This window comes from Oncorhynchus mykiss, unplaced genomic scaffold (assembly GCF_013265735.2).
Source record: "Oncorhynchus mykiss isolate Arlee unplaced genomic scaffold, USDA_OmykA_1.1 un_scaffold_223, whole genome shotgun sequence".
NCBI lineage: Eukaryota > Metazoa > Chordata > Actinopteri > Salmoniformes > Salmonidae > Oncorhynchus > Oncorhynchus mykiss.
In genome coordinates, this window is record NW_023493692.1 from 162,834 (window position 1) to 180,612 (window position 17,779).

General features: G+C 47.3%; 1 protein-coding gene across 2 annotated transcripts; it reads right to left on the minus strand.

Moving 5' to 3' along the window:
- Nucleotides 1-6,313: 6,313 nt before the first annotated feature.
- On the minus strand, nt 6,314-16,473 carry LOC118948174 (zinc finger protein OZF-like). Of its 2 annotated transcripts, none has more exons than XM_036973167.1 (4): nt 15,642-16,473; nt 15,127-15,374; nt 14,526-14,685; nt 6,314-7,768 (listed from the first exon to the last, which is right to left on the minus strand). In XM_036973167.1, the coding sequence occupies exons 1-4, from the start codon at nt 15,973-15,975 to the stop codon at nt 6,792-6,794; spliced, it is 1,719 nt and encodes a 572-aa protein (XP_036829062.1). In that variant the 5' UTR covers nt 15,976-16,473; the 3' UTR covers nt 6,314-6,791. The 2 variants fall into 2 exon arrangements, with proteins under 2 accessions (XP_036829062.1, XP_036829063.1); XM_036973168.1 differs by having other exon boundaries at nt 15,277-15,374; nt 15,642-16,472.
- Nucleotides 16,474-17,779: the final 1,306 nt, after the last annotated feature.

A 17,779-nucleotide genomic window follows, 5' to 3' on the forward strand; every position in this document is an offset into this window, starting at 1 on the left:
ATGTATCTGCAACATACAGTATGTCATATAATATTACCTAGGTCTACCTTTATAAATGTTAGGTTCAGTGTAGATTTATGAATGAAGCATGGTGGTGGCAGCATCATGCTGTGGGGGTGTTAATTATGTCATATTACCTTGGTCTACCTTTATAAATGTTAGGTTCAGTGTACCTGTAACATGTCGTATAATATTACCTAGGTCAAAGGACACATCGGGAGGAAACCCTGGCACCATCCCTACGGGGAAGCATGGTGGTGGCAGCATCATGCTGTGGGGTGTTAATCAGCAGCAGGTACTGGGAGACTAGTCAGGATCGAGGCAAAGATGAACGGAGCAAAGTACAGAGAGATCCTTCATGAAAACCTGCTCCAGAGCGCTCAGGACCTCAGACTGCGCTACACCTACAATAACATCTGCTAAACACGTGTATGTGACATTAAATTAAATTTGATTTGAAAGTGCTGAGTAAAGGGTCTGAATACTTATGTAAATGTAATAAATGACATTTCCAAAAACCTGTTTTTGCTATGTCATTATGATATGGAGTGTAGATTGATGAATACATATTTGAATAAGGCTGTAACGTAACAAAATGTGGAAAAAGTCAAAGGGTCTGACTACTTTCCGAAGGCCCTGTATTTAACATTATTAATGTGACCAGTGATTCCATGTCCATGTAAATAGATAGGGCAGCAGCCTCTAAGGTGCAGGGTGGAGGAACCGGGTGGTTGCCGGCTAGTATATGTATGTATATAACATGTCTCCGATCCATTGGCCTAAATAGCGCCCTGTCAAATCAATATGTACTTTGATGTATGACACGACATACCAAAATCAGGACAGGTGAAAGGAAAATGGACAATATGGAATGAAGGCTTCCTACTGTTCGGTAGTTTCACTCCGTGGACTAAATTGTCATGATAATCAGTGTTTTCAAGTTTGTATTTGTACATTTTGGACGAGCTGATCCTAGCGGAGTAGAAGGAAATACTTCTGTATTTCCCGCAGTTTTTTTTTCTTATTTTTTGTAAATAGGCTCAAGATAACTACTTATGAACTTGGGGAATGGATCTTCGGAGCTTAAATACCCCCCAAAACTGTTTTAAGCCTTTGTCAGGATCTGAGGGGTATACTATGAAGCAAGCTAGATCTACTCAGGCTTACTGTATAAAGCTAGCCAGCTTCAGTTAGCTTCACATTCTAGCTCAGGCTATATCCGTATTATGAAGGTGGATATTGATAGTGCACTCGTTGCTCAAGCCTGTCACGCCCTGATCTGTTTCACCTGTCCCTGTCCTTGTCTCCACCCCCATCCAGGTGTCGCCCATCTTCCCATTTATCTCCTGTGTACTTATACCCGTGTTCTCTGTCTGGTTGTTGCCAGTTCATCTTGTTCATTCAAGCTTACCAGCGATTTTCCTGTCCTCTGTGCCGTTGCTCATCCTCCTGGTTTTTGTACCCGCCCGCCGATCTCTCTGCCAGTCCTCTCTGCCAGTCCTCTCTGCCAGTCTTCTCTGACAGACCCTGAGCCAGTCCTCTCTGCCAGTCCTCTCTGCCAGTCCCTGAGCCTGCCTGCCGTCCTGTACCTTTGCTTCACCTCTTGATTACTGAACTCTGCCTGTCCCTGAGTCTGCCTGCTGTCCTGTACCTTCGCCTTACCCTGAATTATCGACCCCTGCCTGTCTTTGCCTGCCCCTGTTGTTACGATAAACATTGTTGCTTCGACAGTCTGCATCAGGGTCTTACCTTGATTCCTGATAAAGCCTGTTGTAGTTTGTAAGTGATAGTGCACCCGCTGCTTATTCAAGCCTGTTCTAGCTAGGCTTGTATAAGTGTTAATGTCGCACATGGCTAGTGGAACACCGTCAGACAATGCCGAACAATCAATCCATGGTGGAGTCACCCTTACCAAAAGGTATTGCAGTAAGAGTGTATTATAACTGCAGTATGCAGTAAATAATGCATCCAAAATAACACAGTGGAATTACTGCAGTTTCCAAACTGCAACCTCTGTTTGTCAGGGCAGAACCACATATTTGATTTGTGCTGAAATCCAAATGAAGGAATAGTTATCTTGCAAACTCAGCAGGCTGGTGTGAAGTAGGCATCTCTATTTTATTACTTGCCATTAATGTGATCTTTGGTGTGCTTTGTCAATGCACAAGCACCTTTTTCACCACTCCTATCGATAAAATAGTTATTTATTCACACTAAAGTTTTACTGTGTGTGAAAACATGTAATGTGATCAGTATTTTAAAAATTAACACAATTTGATTTATTAATTATTTATATCAATCTTCCTCAAATTAAATGGGACAATGACGCAATCTTTGCGAAAGGGAGGAAATCAGATTTTCATTGGTCCTCAACTCGCAGCTCAGACACTTGATTCAGGATAAGTGGAGTTAGTCCTGAGTTAGCCTGCCCCAGACCAGGTTAGTCCTGAGTTAGCCTGCCCCAGACCAGGTTAGTCCTGAGTTAGCCTGCCCCAGACCAGGTTAGTCCTGAGTTAGCCTGCCCCAGACCAGGTTAGTCCTGAGTTAGCCTGCCCCAGACCAGGTTAGTCCTGAGTTAGCCTGCTCCAGACCAGGTTAGTCCTGAGTTAGCCTGCTCCAGACCAGGTTAGTCCTGAGTTAGCCTGCCCAAGACCAGGTTAGTCCTGAGTTAGCCTGCCCCAGACCAGGTTAGTTCTGAAGGATTCCTTACAATAGAAATGTACCTGGCTTAAAGTTGAGCCACATTCGTGTGACTGGTTATCTCGAGTTGAACTCAGAGTTAACCACCAAGTTACCTCGCTAACTCCTCAAACCAAATTCATAGTATAGGGTTCAGGACTAATAACGCCAATATAACTGCACGTTTTACAGATTATTATTTTATTTTTTTTATCGATTGAGATATAGCTTATATGATGTCTAGCTACGTCTGAAGCACATGTGCCCTATAAACTATTTTATTAGAAATACCAAAAATATTGAGACAAATCAGTAATTTGTGTAATGTTAGGTTTTTACACGATGTAAAAGCACCATTTCCTATTGAGATGCGGAACATGGAACACGGTCTCTTTCAGAACGTTTGTGACGACCAAGAGTTCTGTCATTCATACATTGCTATGATCTCCTGAAGAAGCTTTCCCGTTTCCAATCTTTCTGTGCCCCCAAATGTTTGAATGTACTAATAAAGTGAACAGGTTGTTATCTACCTGGCTAGCTAGATAATGAGGTAACAAACATGACTGAACAACCAACATGTAAAAGAAAATGGTTAACAGCCCGCGAGGCGTTTTAGAACAGCAAGCGACGTGGTTTATGAATGGAAAATGCGCCCCCCAATACGTGACAGGAAGAAGGAAAGAAATCCCGTTTGATCTAGAAATGAGCAGTTTTCGTTGTATTATTGATGATAGCACGACGCTAACGAACAGTACAGTACAGCGAAGCCTTATCATTACAAAAAGTTTTTATCTGGGTGATATTTTTTTATAGGCGCACTGGTGCTTCCATATTAAAATTTCAGGTCGCACAGGAAATATTAAGGGGCATGTGCGACTGGAACGTGGTGTGTGTGTGTGTGTGGGGGGGGGGGGGGGGGTGTATTAGACTCTCCTAGGGTGGTGGAACGGTGTGGGGGGGTATTAGTCTCTACTAGGGTGGTGGAACGGTGTGGGGGGGGGGTATTAATCTCTCCTAGGGTGGTGGAACGGTGTGGGGGGGTATTAGTCTCTCCTAGGGTGGTGGAAGGGTGTGTGTGGGGGGGGGGGTATTAATTTCTCCTAGGGTGGTGGAACGGTGTGGGGGGGGGGGGGGGGGGGGGTATTAATCTCTCCTAGGGTGGTGGAACGTGTGGGGGGGTATTAGTCTCTCCTAGGGTGGTGGAACGGTGTGTGGGGGGGGGGGGGGGGTATTAATCTCTCCTAGGGTGGTGGAACGGTGTGGGGGGGTATTAGTCTCTCCTAGGGTGGTGGAACGGTGTGGGGGGGGGGTATTAATCTCTCCTAGGGTGGTGGAACGGTGTGGGGGGGTATTAGTCTCTCCTAGGGTGGTGGAACGGTGTGTGTGGGGGGGGGGGTATTAATTTCTCCTAGGGTGGTGGAACGGTGTGGGGGGGGGGGGGTATTAATCTCTCCTAGGGTGGTGGAACGGTGTGGGGGGGTATTAGTCTCTCCTAGGGTGGTGGAACGGTGTGGGGGGGGGGTATTAATCTCTCCTAGGGTGGTGGAACGGTGTGGGGGGGTATTAGTCTCTCCTAGGGTGGTGGAACGGTGTGGGGGGGGGGGGGGTATTAATCTCTCCTAGGGTGGTGGAACGGTGTGGGGGGGGTATTAATCGCTCCTAGGGTGGTGGAACGGTGTGGGGGGGTATTAGTCTCTCCTAGGGTGGTGGAACGGTGTGGGGGGGGGGTATTAATCTCTCCTAGGGTGGTGGAACGGTGTGGGGGGGTATTAGTCTCTCCTAGGGTGGTGGAACGGTGTGGGGGGGGGGGGGTATTAATCTCTCCTAGGGTGGTGGAACGGTGTGGGGGGGGGGTATTAATCTCTCCTAGGGTGGTGGAACGGTGTGGGGGGGTATTAGTCTCTCCTAGGGTGGTGGAACGGTGTGGGGGGGGTATTAATCTCTCCTAGGGTGGTGGAACGGTGTGGGGGGGTATTAGTCTCTCCTAGGGTGGTGGAACGGTGTGGGGGGGGGGTATTAATCTCTCCTAGGGTGGTGGAACGGTGTGGGGGGGGGGTATTAATCTCTCCTAGGGTGGTGGAACGGTGTGGGGGGGTATTAGTCTCTCCTAGGGTGGTGGAACGGTGTGGGGGGGGGGGTATTAATCTCTCCTAGGGTGGTGGAACGGTGTGGGGGGGGGGGTATTAATCTCTCCTAGGGTGGTGGAACGGTGTGGGGGGGTATTAGTCTCTCCTAGGGTGGTGGAACGGTGTGGGGGGGGGGGTATTAATCTCTCCTAGGGTGGTGGAACGGTGTGGGGGGGGTATTAGTCTCTCCTAGGGTGGTGGAACGGTGTGGGGGGGGGTATTAATCTCTCCTAGGGTGGTGGAACGGTGTGGGGGGGGGGGTATTAATCTCTCCTAGGGTGGTGGAACGGTGTGGGGGGGTATTAGTCTCTCCTAGGGTGGTGGAACGGTGTGGGGGGGGGGGGTATTAATCTCTCCTAGGGTGGTGGAACGGTGTGGGGGGGGTATTAATCTCTCCTAGGGTGGTGGAACGGTGTGGGGGGGTATTAGTCTCTCCTAGGGTGGTGGAACGGTGTGGGGGGGGGGGTATTAATCTCTCCTAGGGTGGTGGAACGGTGTGGGGGGGTATTAGTCTCTCCTAGGGTGGTGGAACGGTGTGGGGGGGGGGTATTAATCTCTCCTAGGGTGGTGGAACGGTGTGGGGGGGGGTATTAATCTCTCCTAGGGTGGTGGAACGGTGTGGGGGGGTATTAGTCTCTCCTAGGGTGGTGGAACGGTGTGGGGGGGGGGGGTATTAATCTCTCCTAGGGTGGTGGAACGGTGTGGGGGGGTATTAGTCTCTCCTAGGGTGGTGGAACGGTGTGGGGGGGGGGTATTAATCTCTCCTAGGGTGGTGGAACGGTGTGGGGGGGGGGGTATTAATCTCTCCTAGGGTGGTGGAACGGTGTGGGGGGGTATTAGTCTCTCCTAGGGTGGTGGAACAGTGTGGGGGGGGGGGGGGGGTATTAATCTCTCCTAGGGTGGTGGAACGGTGTGGGGGGGGGGGTATTAATCTCTCCTAGGGTGGTGGAACGGTGTGGGGGGGTATTAGTCTCTCCTAGGGTGGTGGAACGGTGTGGGGTGGTATTAAACTCTCCTAGGGTGGTGGAACGGTGTGGGGGGGTATTAGTCTCTCCTAGGGTGGTGGAACGGTGTGGGGGGGGGGTATTAATCTCTCCTAGGGTGGTGGAACGGTGTGGGGGGGTATTAGTCTCTCCTAGGGTGGTGGAACGGTGTGTGTGTGTGTGTGTGTGTGTGTGGGGGGGGGGGGGGTATTAATCTCTCCTATGGTGGTGGAGACCTGGACTGTTTTCCTCTAGGCAGACCTGAGTGGTATACAACAACAGCAGGATCGATGAGTTAGCCAGATACCTTTTATTATGTTGTACTGAAAAACGCATATCTAAGTTCAGATTTTTGAATTCAACCAGAAAATCGTAGTTATTATTATTAATCATAGTTATTTCTGGTACTATATTAAAAAAAGTTAGATGGCTAGCCCTTATTGATCCTGCCTTGCAGTACACCCCTCTCAATATTAACATGTACATTATGAATAAATACTGTTGGAATTAGATTCGTACGTTTTTCTCAGTCTGTACATTAGTTTATTTTTTCACACACACATACACAATGCAAACACAAGAGGAAATATAGCACATGTAAATAGATAGCACTTGATTAACACACAGAGAAAATACACAAAGACAGAGTTCTAAAAAGTTCTAATTTAATTAAAAAGCATTACAACTGACCTACTCTATATTGAAACAGATATACTCACTCCATGTTCAATTCATGTTAAAAAAACATTGAGTTCACTTTGTACAATTTGATTTTGTGTGGCATAAACAAATAAACAGTCAGTGAAAAAAAAAAATTAGACAAGTGTTGGAGCACTGTACGTGTTAAATACATCAGTTAATTAATGAGTTACGTTAAATCTCTCTTTCCACACTGAGAGCAGTGGTAAGGTATTTCCCCTGTGTCTGTTACCTCCTGGTCTTTCAGGTTCCCTAACCAGGTAAATATCTTTCCAATATATATTTCTCTGCAATGTGGATTCTTTCAAGGCTTCTCCGTGGAGTGTGTCAGCTCATGTTTTTTCAGGTATCTTGCCTGTGTGAAACTCTTTGCACACTGGGAACAGGGGTGAGGCTTCTCTTTTATGTGCGTCCACTCATGTCTTTTCAGGCCCAGTAACTGAATAAAAGTCTTTCCACACAAGGAGCAGTGTAAAGGCTTTTCTTCTGTGTGAATTCTCTCATGTGTTTTCAGGTGCCCCAACCGGGTAAAACTCTTTCCACACTGGGAACAGGGGTGAGGCTTGTCTTTTATGTGTGTCCATTCGTGTGTTTTCAGGCCCCATAACTGGATAAAACTCTTTCCACACAGGGAGCAGTGGAAATGCTTCTCTCCTTTGTGTAATATCTTATGTTTTGTCAGGCCCCCTAACTGAGTAAAACTCTTTCCACACAGGGAGCAGTGGAAGGGCTTTTCTCCTGTGTGAATTCTCTCATGTGCTTTCAGGTGCCCCGACCGGGTAAAACTCTTTCCACAATGTGGGCAGTGGTAGGGCTTTTCTCCTGTGTGAATTCGCTCATGTGTTTTCAGGTGCCTCAACCGGGAAAAACACTTTCCACAAAAGGAACAGTTGAAGGGCTTTTCTCCTGTGTGCATTCTCTCATGTTCCTTCAGGCCCCCTAACTGGGTAAAACTCTTTCCACAATCGGAGCAGCGGAAAGGCTTCTCTCCTCTGTGCCTTCTCTCATCCATTTTCAGTTGCCATAACCGGGCAAAACTCTTTCCGCACTGGGAGCAGTGGAATGGCTTTTCTCCTGTGTGTATCATCTCATGTCGTTTCAGGCAAAATAACATGGCAAAACTCTTCCCACACTGGGAGCAGTGGAAAGGCTTTTCTCCTGTGTGTATCATCTCGTGCCTTTTCAGGGACCCTAACCGGGAAAAAGTCTTTCCACAGTGGGAGCAGTGGTGTTGTCCTGCTGGGTTGGACGTCTCCGGCTCCTCTGAGTCTGTTCTTTCACCTGCCAAAAAATAGTGTTTATTTAAAAGAGAGAGCTAAATGAAATAACTGTCTTCCTATGAAGACAGTCAACTCGTTTTAGTGAAACTACTGGAAGTCTACAGGTATGTTAGCGGATGCTGGTTAGCATTGGCTATTGTTTTGAATTGTTAAGATATATATTTTTTTATTTAAGCTTTATTTATACAGGTTTTTCTCATTGACATAACATGGGCCAGTAACTGAAAGGTTGCTAGATCGAATCCCTGAGGATGACTAGGCAGTTAACCCCACACACCCAAATATTTGTACACTGACTTGCTCTATAGTATGTCCATCCAATGTAGCGATGACATGATTAACAACATGCCTGGCATTTGAAAATATCGCACATGTTGTTTTCTTGGAGGCCTTCAGCTGCCTACTAACTAAGGACTCCAGGACCTTTGACAGTACAGACGATTTTGATATGGGTCGATAGCTGTCAAGTAGTGAAGGATCTCCACCTTTCAGGAGAGGCAGCACAAAAGCAGATTTCCATAACTTGGGGACTTCCTTAACATTAAGCGTGAGGTTAAAAATACATGTTAAGGGGCCTTCCGGGTGGCGCTGCATCGCAGTGCTAGCTGTGCCACCAGAGACTCTGGGTTCGAATCCAGGCTCTGGGTCCATGGGGCGACGCACAATTGCCCTAGCGTTGTCCGGGTTAGGGGGGGTTTGGCTGGTAGGGATATCCTTGTCTCATCACGCACTAGTGACTCCTGTGGCGGGCCTGGGCGCAGTGCACGTTAACCAGGTCGCCAGGTGCACAGTGTTTCCTCCGACACATTGGTGTGGCTGGCTTCCGGGTTGGATGTGCGCTGTGTTAAAGAAGCAGTGCGGCTTGGTTGGGTTGTGTTTCGGGGGGACGCATGGCTTTCAACCTTCATCTCTCCCGCGCCCGTACGGGAGTTATAGCGATGAGACAAGATAGTAACTACTAACAACTGGATACCACGAAATTGGGGAGAAAAAGGGGGGTAAAATTTAAAACAAATTTTTAAAAAACATGTTAAGGGGGAGGGGAAGTGCACTGTTGGAGCTAGAAACACAAGCATTTCAAACAACATCTGCTAAATATGTGTCTGCAATCAATAACATTTGATTTGACGAACCCTGATTTTATCTTCTATCTTTGTATCCATTTCACTCTTTTCAAAGTTGGGACTCAAAGTTCCTCCACTCATGCCTCCTAAAATAATTGTTCAGCAGGATGCAAGGTAAGACAAATGAGGACTAATGTCTGTATGATTTGTTAATCTGTTACATCTTTAGAACCCCTTTAGAACCCAAACTTTAAAACCCTGTTGGTCCAGCAGGCTGTCTAGAACCCCGTTGGTCCAGCAGGCTGTCTAGAACCCCGTTGGTCCAGCAGGCTGTCTAGAACCACGTTGGTCCAGCAGGCTGTCTAGAACCCTGTTGGTCCAGCAGGCTGTCTAGAACCCCGTTGGTCCAGCAGGCTGTCTAGAACCCCGTTGGTACAGCAGGCTGTCTAGGACACCATTGGTCCAGCAGGATGTCTAGGACCCCATTGACCCACCAGACCAACATCACCCCGGGGGACACCAGACCTACCTCCCAACATCACCCCGGGTGACACCAGACCTACCTCCCAACATCACCCCGGGTGACACCAGACCTACCTCCCATCATCACCCCGGGGGACACCAGACCTACCTCCCAACATCACCCCGGGGGACACCAGACCTACCTCCCAACATCACCCCGGGGGACACCAGACCTACCTATCAACATCACCCCGGGGGTCACCAGACCTACCTCCCAACATCACCCCGGGGGTCACCAGACCTACCTCCCAACATCACCCCGAGGGACACCAGACCTACCTCCCAACATCACCCTGGGGGACACCAGACCTACCTCCCAACATCACCCCGGGGGTCACCAGACCTACCTCCCAACATCACCCTGGGGGACACCAGACCTACCTCCCAACATCACCCCGATGGAAAGAAAAAAAATCAACCAAACTTTAAACCTAACTTTGCAACTACCTTTAGCCTAATAATGGCAGTGTGATGTTGTGGAACAGCATCAAAAACATGGCATGCAATCATTGGTGGTTGTGTGCAGTGTGAATGCTATGCAGACCATCTGGAGCAGCACCATTCTCTCCCTCAGGGGTGTTTTCATACTGGCACACTCATGGCCATAGACATCAGAATGAATAGAATGGGATTGGAACCTCTAACCCCGGTCAACTCATTAGCATAGACATCAGAATGAATAGAATAACCTCTAACCCTGGTCAACTCATTAGCATAGACATCAGAATGAATAGAATGACCTCTAACCCTGGTCAACTCATTAGCATAGACATCAGAATGAATAGAATGGGATTAGAACCTCTAATCCTGGTCAACCCATTAGCATAGACGTCAGAATGAATATAACAGGATTGGAACCTCTAATCCTGGTCAACTCATGGCAGTTTGACTGGTCAACTCCTGGGAACACTTGCAATGACTGCTTGGCGTTGTCATTAAATCAAAGTTTAATTGTCACATGCTTCATAAACAACAGGTGTAGATTAACAGTGAAATGCTTCCTTTCAGGCCCAACAATGAGAAGAGAAAGAAAATAGAGAAATAAAACACGTCATCATAAATACACGAGTAACGACAACATGGCTGTATACACAGGGGTACCAGTACTGAGTTGATGTGTAGGGGTACCAGGTAGTTGATGTGTAGGGGTACTAGATAGTTGATGTGTAGGGGTACCAGGTAGTTGATGTGTAGGGGTACGGGGTAGTTGATGTGTAGGGGTAATGGGGGTAGATATGTACATATAACTAGGAATAAAGTGACAGATGAGAAACAGTAGCAGCAGCGTATGTTGATGTGAGTCAAAGTTCATGCAGATCGTCCAGGTAGCCATTTGGTGAACTCTTTATCAGTCTTATGGCTCGGGGGGGAGAAGCTGTTCAGGGTTCTGTTGGTTCCAGACTTCACACATCGGCACCTCTTGCCGTACGTGATACGATCATTTCCATGGCAATGTAGAATGTTCGTTCAGATGACGCTAACGGATGTGGCTCATGCAATGGAATGTATTTATTGTAATGTCAGTCGAGTTGATTCAACAAATCACAGCACAGACTGATGAGAACACTTCCTGCTTTTAGTTCCTGCTTTGCTCCAATGGGTACACTCGCAACGGCCGACAGTCCACCCATTATGACATCATCGTCTTGAATGGGAACACCCGTTCTGTCCAATGAGGGGATTCGATTCATCTGGCGCCCAGAGAGGCTCGTTTTACAACCTGGTGAAGTTTTGGAACTGGGCTGCCTCCCAGGTCTGAGTCAGCACATGGAGTAATGAGGAGGATTCTGTGGGAAGATCTCAATTACATACTCCTCAGGTCACCTCTGCTCATCTCCTTCTCAAAACACACATTGGATGAGAGACAGAGGTCCTCTGGATTTCTCATCCAATGCGTTCTGAGAAGGAGAGAGGACACAAAGAGTATGCAATTGGGATCTTCCCTGCGTTTTACATAAACCCCACGGTTCTCAAACATTGTACCTAGAGACCTACCGTCCTGTAGGTTCTCAATCCAACCCTAATTAAGCCCAGCTGTTGGAGTAAAAATCTACAAGATGGTTGCTCTCTAGGTAGATGTGTGTAAATCCCTGGTCTAACTAATGCTGAGTGACACTGTGAATTGCTTAGTAACTGTAATTGTTGTTTTATGTTTTATAATAACATTAAATTGTTAATAAAACATTTTAACTACAATGTTATTTCTTGAAAATGTTATTCGTCTAAGACGCTATGAGCCTCAGCTTCCTGGAATCCAATGTAGCTGCTGTTGGGGTCGGGGTAGTTAGATATAACTGCTGCCACCAAAAGCTGGGATGACCCGTCGTTGGCCTTGACCTAGATGTTCTCCCCTCAGCATCCACTCCAGGGTGAGGACCCGTCGTTGGCCTTGACCTAGATGTTCTCCCCTCAACATCCACTCCAGGGTGAGGACCCGTCGTTGGCCTTGACCTAGATGTTCTCCCCTCAACATCCACTCCAGGGTGAGGACCCATCGTTGGCCTTGACCTAGATGTTCTCCCCTCAGCATCCACTCCAGGGTGAGGACCCGTCGTTGGCCTTGACCTAGATGTTCTCCCCTCAACATCCACTCCAGGGTGAGGACCCGTCGTTGGCCTTGACCTAGATGTTCTCCCCTCAACATCCACTCCAGGGTGAGGACCCGTCGTTGGCCTAGACCTAGATGTTCTCCCCTCAACATCCACTCCAGGGTGAGGACCCGTCGTTGGCCTTGACCTAGATGTTCTCCCCTCAACATCTACTCCAGGGTGAGGACCCGTCGTTGGCCTAGACCTAGATGTTCTCCCCTCAACATCCACTCCAGGGTGAGGACCCGTCGTCAGTCTGATGTTCTACCTCCTCCATTATCAGAATAAACTGGTCCCATTGTCGACAGCCGAGACATTCACTGTCTTTTGGTAGAGGTAGGCATCTCACTCAACTACACCACCAGTCCCTGTGCGTTCTGGATTAGCTTTTTCCTGTTTTCTTATGACATTATACAGTTTGTTGAGTGCAGTCTTAGGTCCAGCATCGGTCTGTGGTGGTAAATAGACATTGTGGTTGTTTTGTTTTACTCTTGGTAAATAGTTAACCTGCCACCATCCCTTTGATGAAGCGTGGTGATGAGACCTGAAAATAGCTGTGCAGCGACGCTCCCCATTCAACCTGACAGAGGTTGCAGAGGATCTGCAGAGAAGAATGGGAGAAACAAGCGTGCCAAGCTTGTAGAGTCATACCGACGAAGACTGGAGGCTGTAATCGCTGCCAAGGGTGCTTCAACAAAGTACTGAGTGAGTAAAGGGTCTGAAAAGTTATGTAAACGTGATATCAGTTTTATATTTTTAAAACATTTGCAAAAATGTCTATTTTTTTTTTTTGTTTTTGCTTTGTCATTATGGGGTATTGTGATGTCATGGAAGCAGAGCTATAGGAAACAGGGAAGACAGGGAGTCAACAGGAAGCAGAGCTATAGGAAACAGGGAAGACAGTGGATAAAAGGCTTGGGTTCACAACTTAAACAGGGAGAACCAACAAAAGCCATTACTATCTCAACATATCTCATGCCAACTGATGAACAGCCCAGCAGGTCTTAAGTATCACCTGGGGCAGTACGGGTGAAACGCCTTCTGACTAGAGAGATGACAAGCCAGCACGGGTGAAACACCTTCTGACTAGAGAGATGACAAGCCAGCACGGGTGAAACACCTTCTGACTAGAGAGATGACAAGCCAGCACGGGTGAAACACCTTCTGACTAGAGAGATGACAAGCCAGCACGGGTGAAACACCTTCTGACTAGAGAGATGACAAGCCAGCACGGGTGAAACACCTTCTGACTAGAGAGATGACAAGCCAGCACGGGTGAAACACCTTCTGACTAGAGAGATGACAAGCCAGCACGGGTGAAACACCTTCTGACTAGAGAGATGACAAGCCAGCACGGGTGAAACACCTTCTGACTAGAGAGATGACAAGACCGCACGGGTGAAACACCTTCTGACTAGAGAGATGACAAGCCAGCACGGGTGAAACACCTTCTGACTAGAGAGATGACAAGCCAGCACGGGTGAAACACCTTCTGACTAGAGAGATGACAAGCCAGCACGGGTGAAACACCTTCTGACTAGAGAGATGACAAGCCAGCACGGGTGAAACACCTTCTGACTAGAGAGATGACAAGCCAGCACGGGTGAAACACCTTCTGACTAGAGAGATGACAAGCCAGCACGGGTGAAACACCTTCTGACTAGAGAGATGACAAGCCAGCACGGGTGAAACACCTTCTGACTAGAGAGATGACAAGCCAGCACGGGTGAAACACCTTCTGACTAGAGAGATGACAAGCCAGCACGGGTGAAACACCTTCTGACTAGAGAGATGACAAGCCAGCACGGGTGAAACACCTTCTGACTAGAGAGATGACAAGCCAGCACGGGTGAAACACCTTCTGACTAGAGAGATGACAAGCCAGCACGGGTGAAACACCTTCTGACTAGAGAGATGACAAGCCAGCACGGGTGAAACACCTTCTGACTAGAGAGATGACAAGCCAGCACGGGTGAAACACCTTCTGACTAGAGAGATGACAAGCCAGCACGGGTGAAACACCTTCTGACTAGAGAGATGACAAGCCAGCACGGGTGAAACACCTTCTGACTAGAGAGATGACAAGCCAGCACGGGTGAAACACCTTCTGACTAGAGAGATGACAAGCCAGCACGGGTGAAACACCTTCTGACTAGAGAGATGACAAGCCAGCACGGGTGAAACACCTTCTGACTAGAGAGATGACAAGACCGCCATTCTGACTAAGAAGATGACACCAATCAGTGCACAATTACTTTAGCAAAAAGCAGCTCGAGTTTCAGAACTAATGAGCTGCTCTACAACAGCGAATACACTGACCACAGAACTAATGAGCTGCTGTACAACAGTGAATACACTGACCACAGAACTAATGAGCTGCTCTACAACAGCGAATACACTGACCACAGAACTAATGAGCTGCTCTACAACAGCGAATACACTGACCACAGAACTAATGAGCTGCTGTACAACAGCGAATACACTGACCACAGAACTAATGAGCTGCTCTACAACAGTGAATACACTGACCACAGAACTAATGAGCTGCTATACAACAGTCTAATCCACACACCACTGTTCTTACTTGAATCTGAATCTCCCTCTTCTTCTCCTCTCACAGTTCCACGCAGACCCGGTGTTTTCCTGCAGTCGACCAGCCGCACAGACACCCTCTTCAGACCCCACAGTAAGGCAACAGTGGGAGAGGCACGACCTGGGGACTCTGGGAGAGGGAAAGACATGTCCTGGAAACCACAAAAATAAACAATCAATTTAGGGTGGGAAACACTCTCCTACCTTGATTCCGCTCATTCTCTGGACCTCCTGCTATAAATGTTGTGGAGGAGAAAGTCCAAGAGAAGGAACCTCAGATCAGAAACACACCCTCCTTGATTCCTAATTCTCTGGACCTCCTGCTATAAATGTTGTGGAGGAGAAAGTCCAAGAGGAGGAACCTCAGATCAGAAACACACCTACCTTGATTCCGCTCATTCTCTGGACCTCCTGCTATAAATGTTGTGGAGGATAAAGTCCAATCAGAATCATCTGTATTTGCCAAAAAAACATCATATCAGTATTTGAATGAACCTCAAATGTTCTCCTCCAATGGATTTATAGGAGGAGGTCCAGGAATTAAGGAAGGAATGTTGAGAACCAGAAACACTTTGTGACTGGGGTGTACTCACACCACTCCCCCTCTGCTCTGGGGTGTGGCACTCTGGAGCCAACTCCGCCTTCAGCCTGTTGCTAGGAAACCAATCCTTGTCTTTCACATCGCATTCTTTGTCGCAGTGAATAGAATCGTCATCACCACCACCAAACTGTCTGGGACTCACGGGTGTCACATTAGATTCTTCCTGTATCTTTCTGATGTCCTCCTTCACTGTAGAGCCCTGGGAGGGCCAGGAAACTGCATATTGCCTCGTTTTTGGATCTGTAAAAGGGAAGAGAGTTTGATTACCGGTAAAAACATAGGTTATAGTTTGCTCCCTCATCTGATTCCAAACATACCACTTATCATCCTAAGACCTTCGGTCGGAGTGCAATAGATGAGCGAACTCTGAATACAAAACTAAACAAAAAACATAAATCCACTGTTAAAAAAGTACTCTTTTTTTAACGAGGTCTGTAGAATGCCCCTTTAAAACCACACCCTGGTTCAACAACCCCATAGTGTGTCCCCTGTTAAGACAATACTCACTGGTGTTAATCGGATCTTCAGTCTCCTCCTCTTTCACCACAAAAGGTTCTTCTTCTTTCAATGTGATATCCTCCTCTTCCTCCTCTTTCATTCTGAAAGCTTCTACCTCCCCTTCTTCCACTATGACAACCTCTATCCCCTCTTCCTCTTTCACTGTGACAGCCTCTATCCCCTCTTCCTCTTCCTCCGTTTTAATTCGACAAGCTTCTTCCGTTCCTATCACTGTAATATCCTCTTCTTCTTCTTTAATGACGATGTTCATCCCCATAGCTGCTTTCTCCGTCCAGCAGACCTCCTCTTCATTAGCAGGGGGAGAGTATCTTAGTGAGCTCATTGTCAGGGATGTTAGCTAGCTAGCTACTTAGCATTAGCGACTAGCCTAGTTCTGGACTCGGTAATACATTTGCAAATGCAATAACAAGCTAATTACGTTTAAATGAACTAGTAGATACGTTAACAGAACTGTGTTTAAATCACTGGGGTGGTATTTGTGTAGCTACACAAACATGGTCGACAGCGCTTCAATGTTTCTCCTTCTTGTCGGCTAACAAGCTACAGAGACGGTTGAACCGTGTCGTTCCAGAAGCGTCCACAGCGGTCGGTCGTCACTAGTTACCACAGCCACAAAGTACAAAAAAAAAAAAAACACCCATTTCTACAATTTATCTTCTTAAAATGTGATTTCAACCTTAACCTTAACCACATTGCCAACCTTATGCCGAACCCTAAATTAAGACCAAAAAGCAAATGTTCGTTTTCATTCATTCTTTTCGATATCGTCCATTTTGACATTGTGGCTGTGGTAGCTAGTGGAAACCCTGTGTGTCCACTGCATTATACGTCACGCGAGAAGCATCACCTGAAAAACTCACTTTGTCATCTGCTGACTGAAGTAACGCAGTTTCTAAAAATATTCACTTAGAGGGGTGCTCCCTCTGCTGTGTCCTGAAGTCTACGATTATCTCCTTTGTTTTGTTGATGTTGTGTGAGAGGTTTTTTCCTGACACCACACTCCAAGGGCCCTCACCTCCTCCCTATAGGCCGTCTCGTCGTTGTTGGTAATCAAGCCTACCACTGTAGTGTCGTCTGCAAACTTGATGATTGAGTTGGAAGCGAGCATGGCCACGCAGTCATGGGTGAACAGGGAGTACAGGAGAGGGTTGAAGAACACACCCTTGTCCCCAGTGCTGAAAATCAGTGGGGTGGAGAAGTTGTTTCCTACCTTCACCACCTGGGGGTGGCCATCAGAATGTCCAGGCTAGACAATCTGGACCCTCTCTTTCTAAAATGATCTGCCACAATTGTTGCAACCCCTATTACAAGCCAGTCCAACCTCTCTTTCGTATAATCTGAGATCCCCAAAGATTGGAAGGGGGAGACACTCTAGACCCAAATTTTTACAGACCTATATCTATCCTACCCTGCCTTTCTAAGGACTTTGAAAGCCAAGTTAACAAACAGATCACCGACCATTTCGAATCCCACCATACCTTCTCTGCTATGCAGAGCTGGTCATGGATGCACCTCAGCCACGCTCAAGGTCCTAAATGATATAATAACCGCTATTGATAAAAGACAATACTGTGCAGACGTATTCATTGACCTGGCCAAGGCTTTTGACTCTGTCAATCACCGCATTCTTATCGGCAGACTCGATAGCCTTGGTTTCGCAAATGACTGACTCGTCTGTTTCACCAACTACTTCTCTGATAGAGTTCAGTGTGTCAAATCAGAGGGCCTGTTGTCCAGACCTCTGGCAGTCTCTATGGTGGTGCCACAGAGTTCAATTCTCGGGCCGACTTTTCTCTGAATACATCAATGATGTCGCTCTTGCTGCTGGTGATTCTCTGATCCACCTCTATGCAGACAACACCATTCTGTTTACTTCTGGCTTCTCTTTGGACACTGTGTTAACAACCCTCCAGGCAAGCTTCAATGCCGTACAACTCTCCTTCCATGGTCTCCAACTGCTCTTAAGTAAGTAAAACTAAATGCATGCTCTTCAACCAATCGCTGCCCACGCCTGCCCGCCCGTCTAGCATCACTACTCTGGACGGTTCTGACTTAGAATATGTTGACAACTACAAATACCTAGGTATTTGGTTAGACTGTAAACTCTCCTTCCAGACTCACATTAA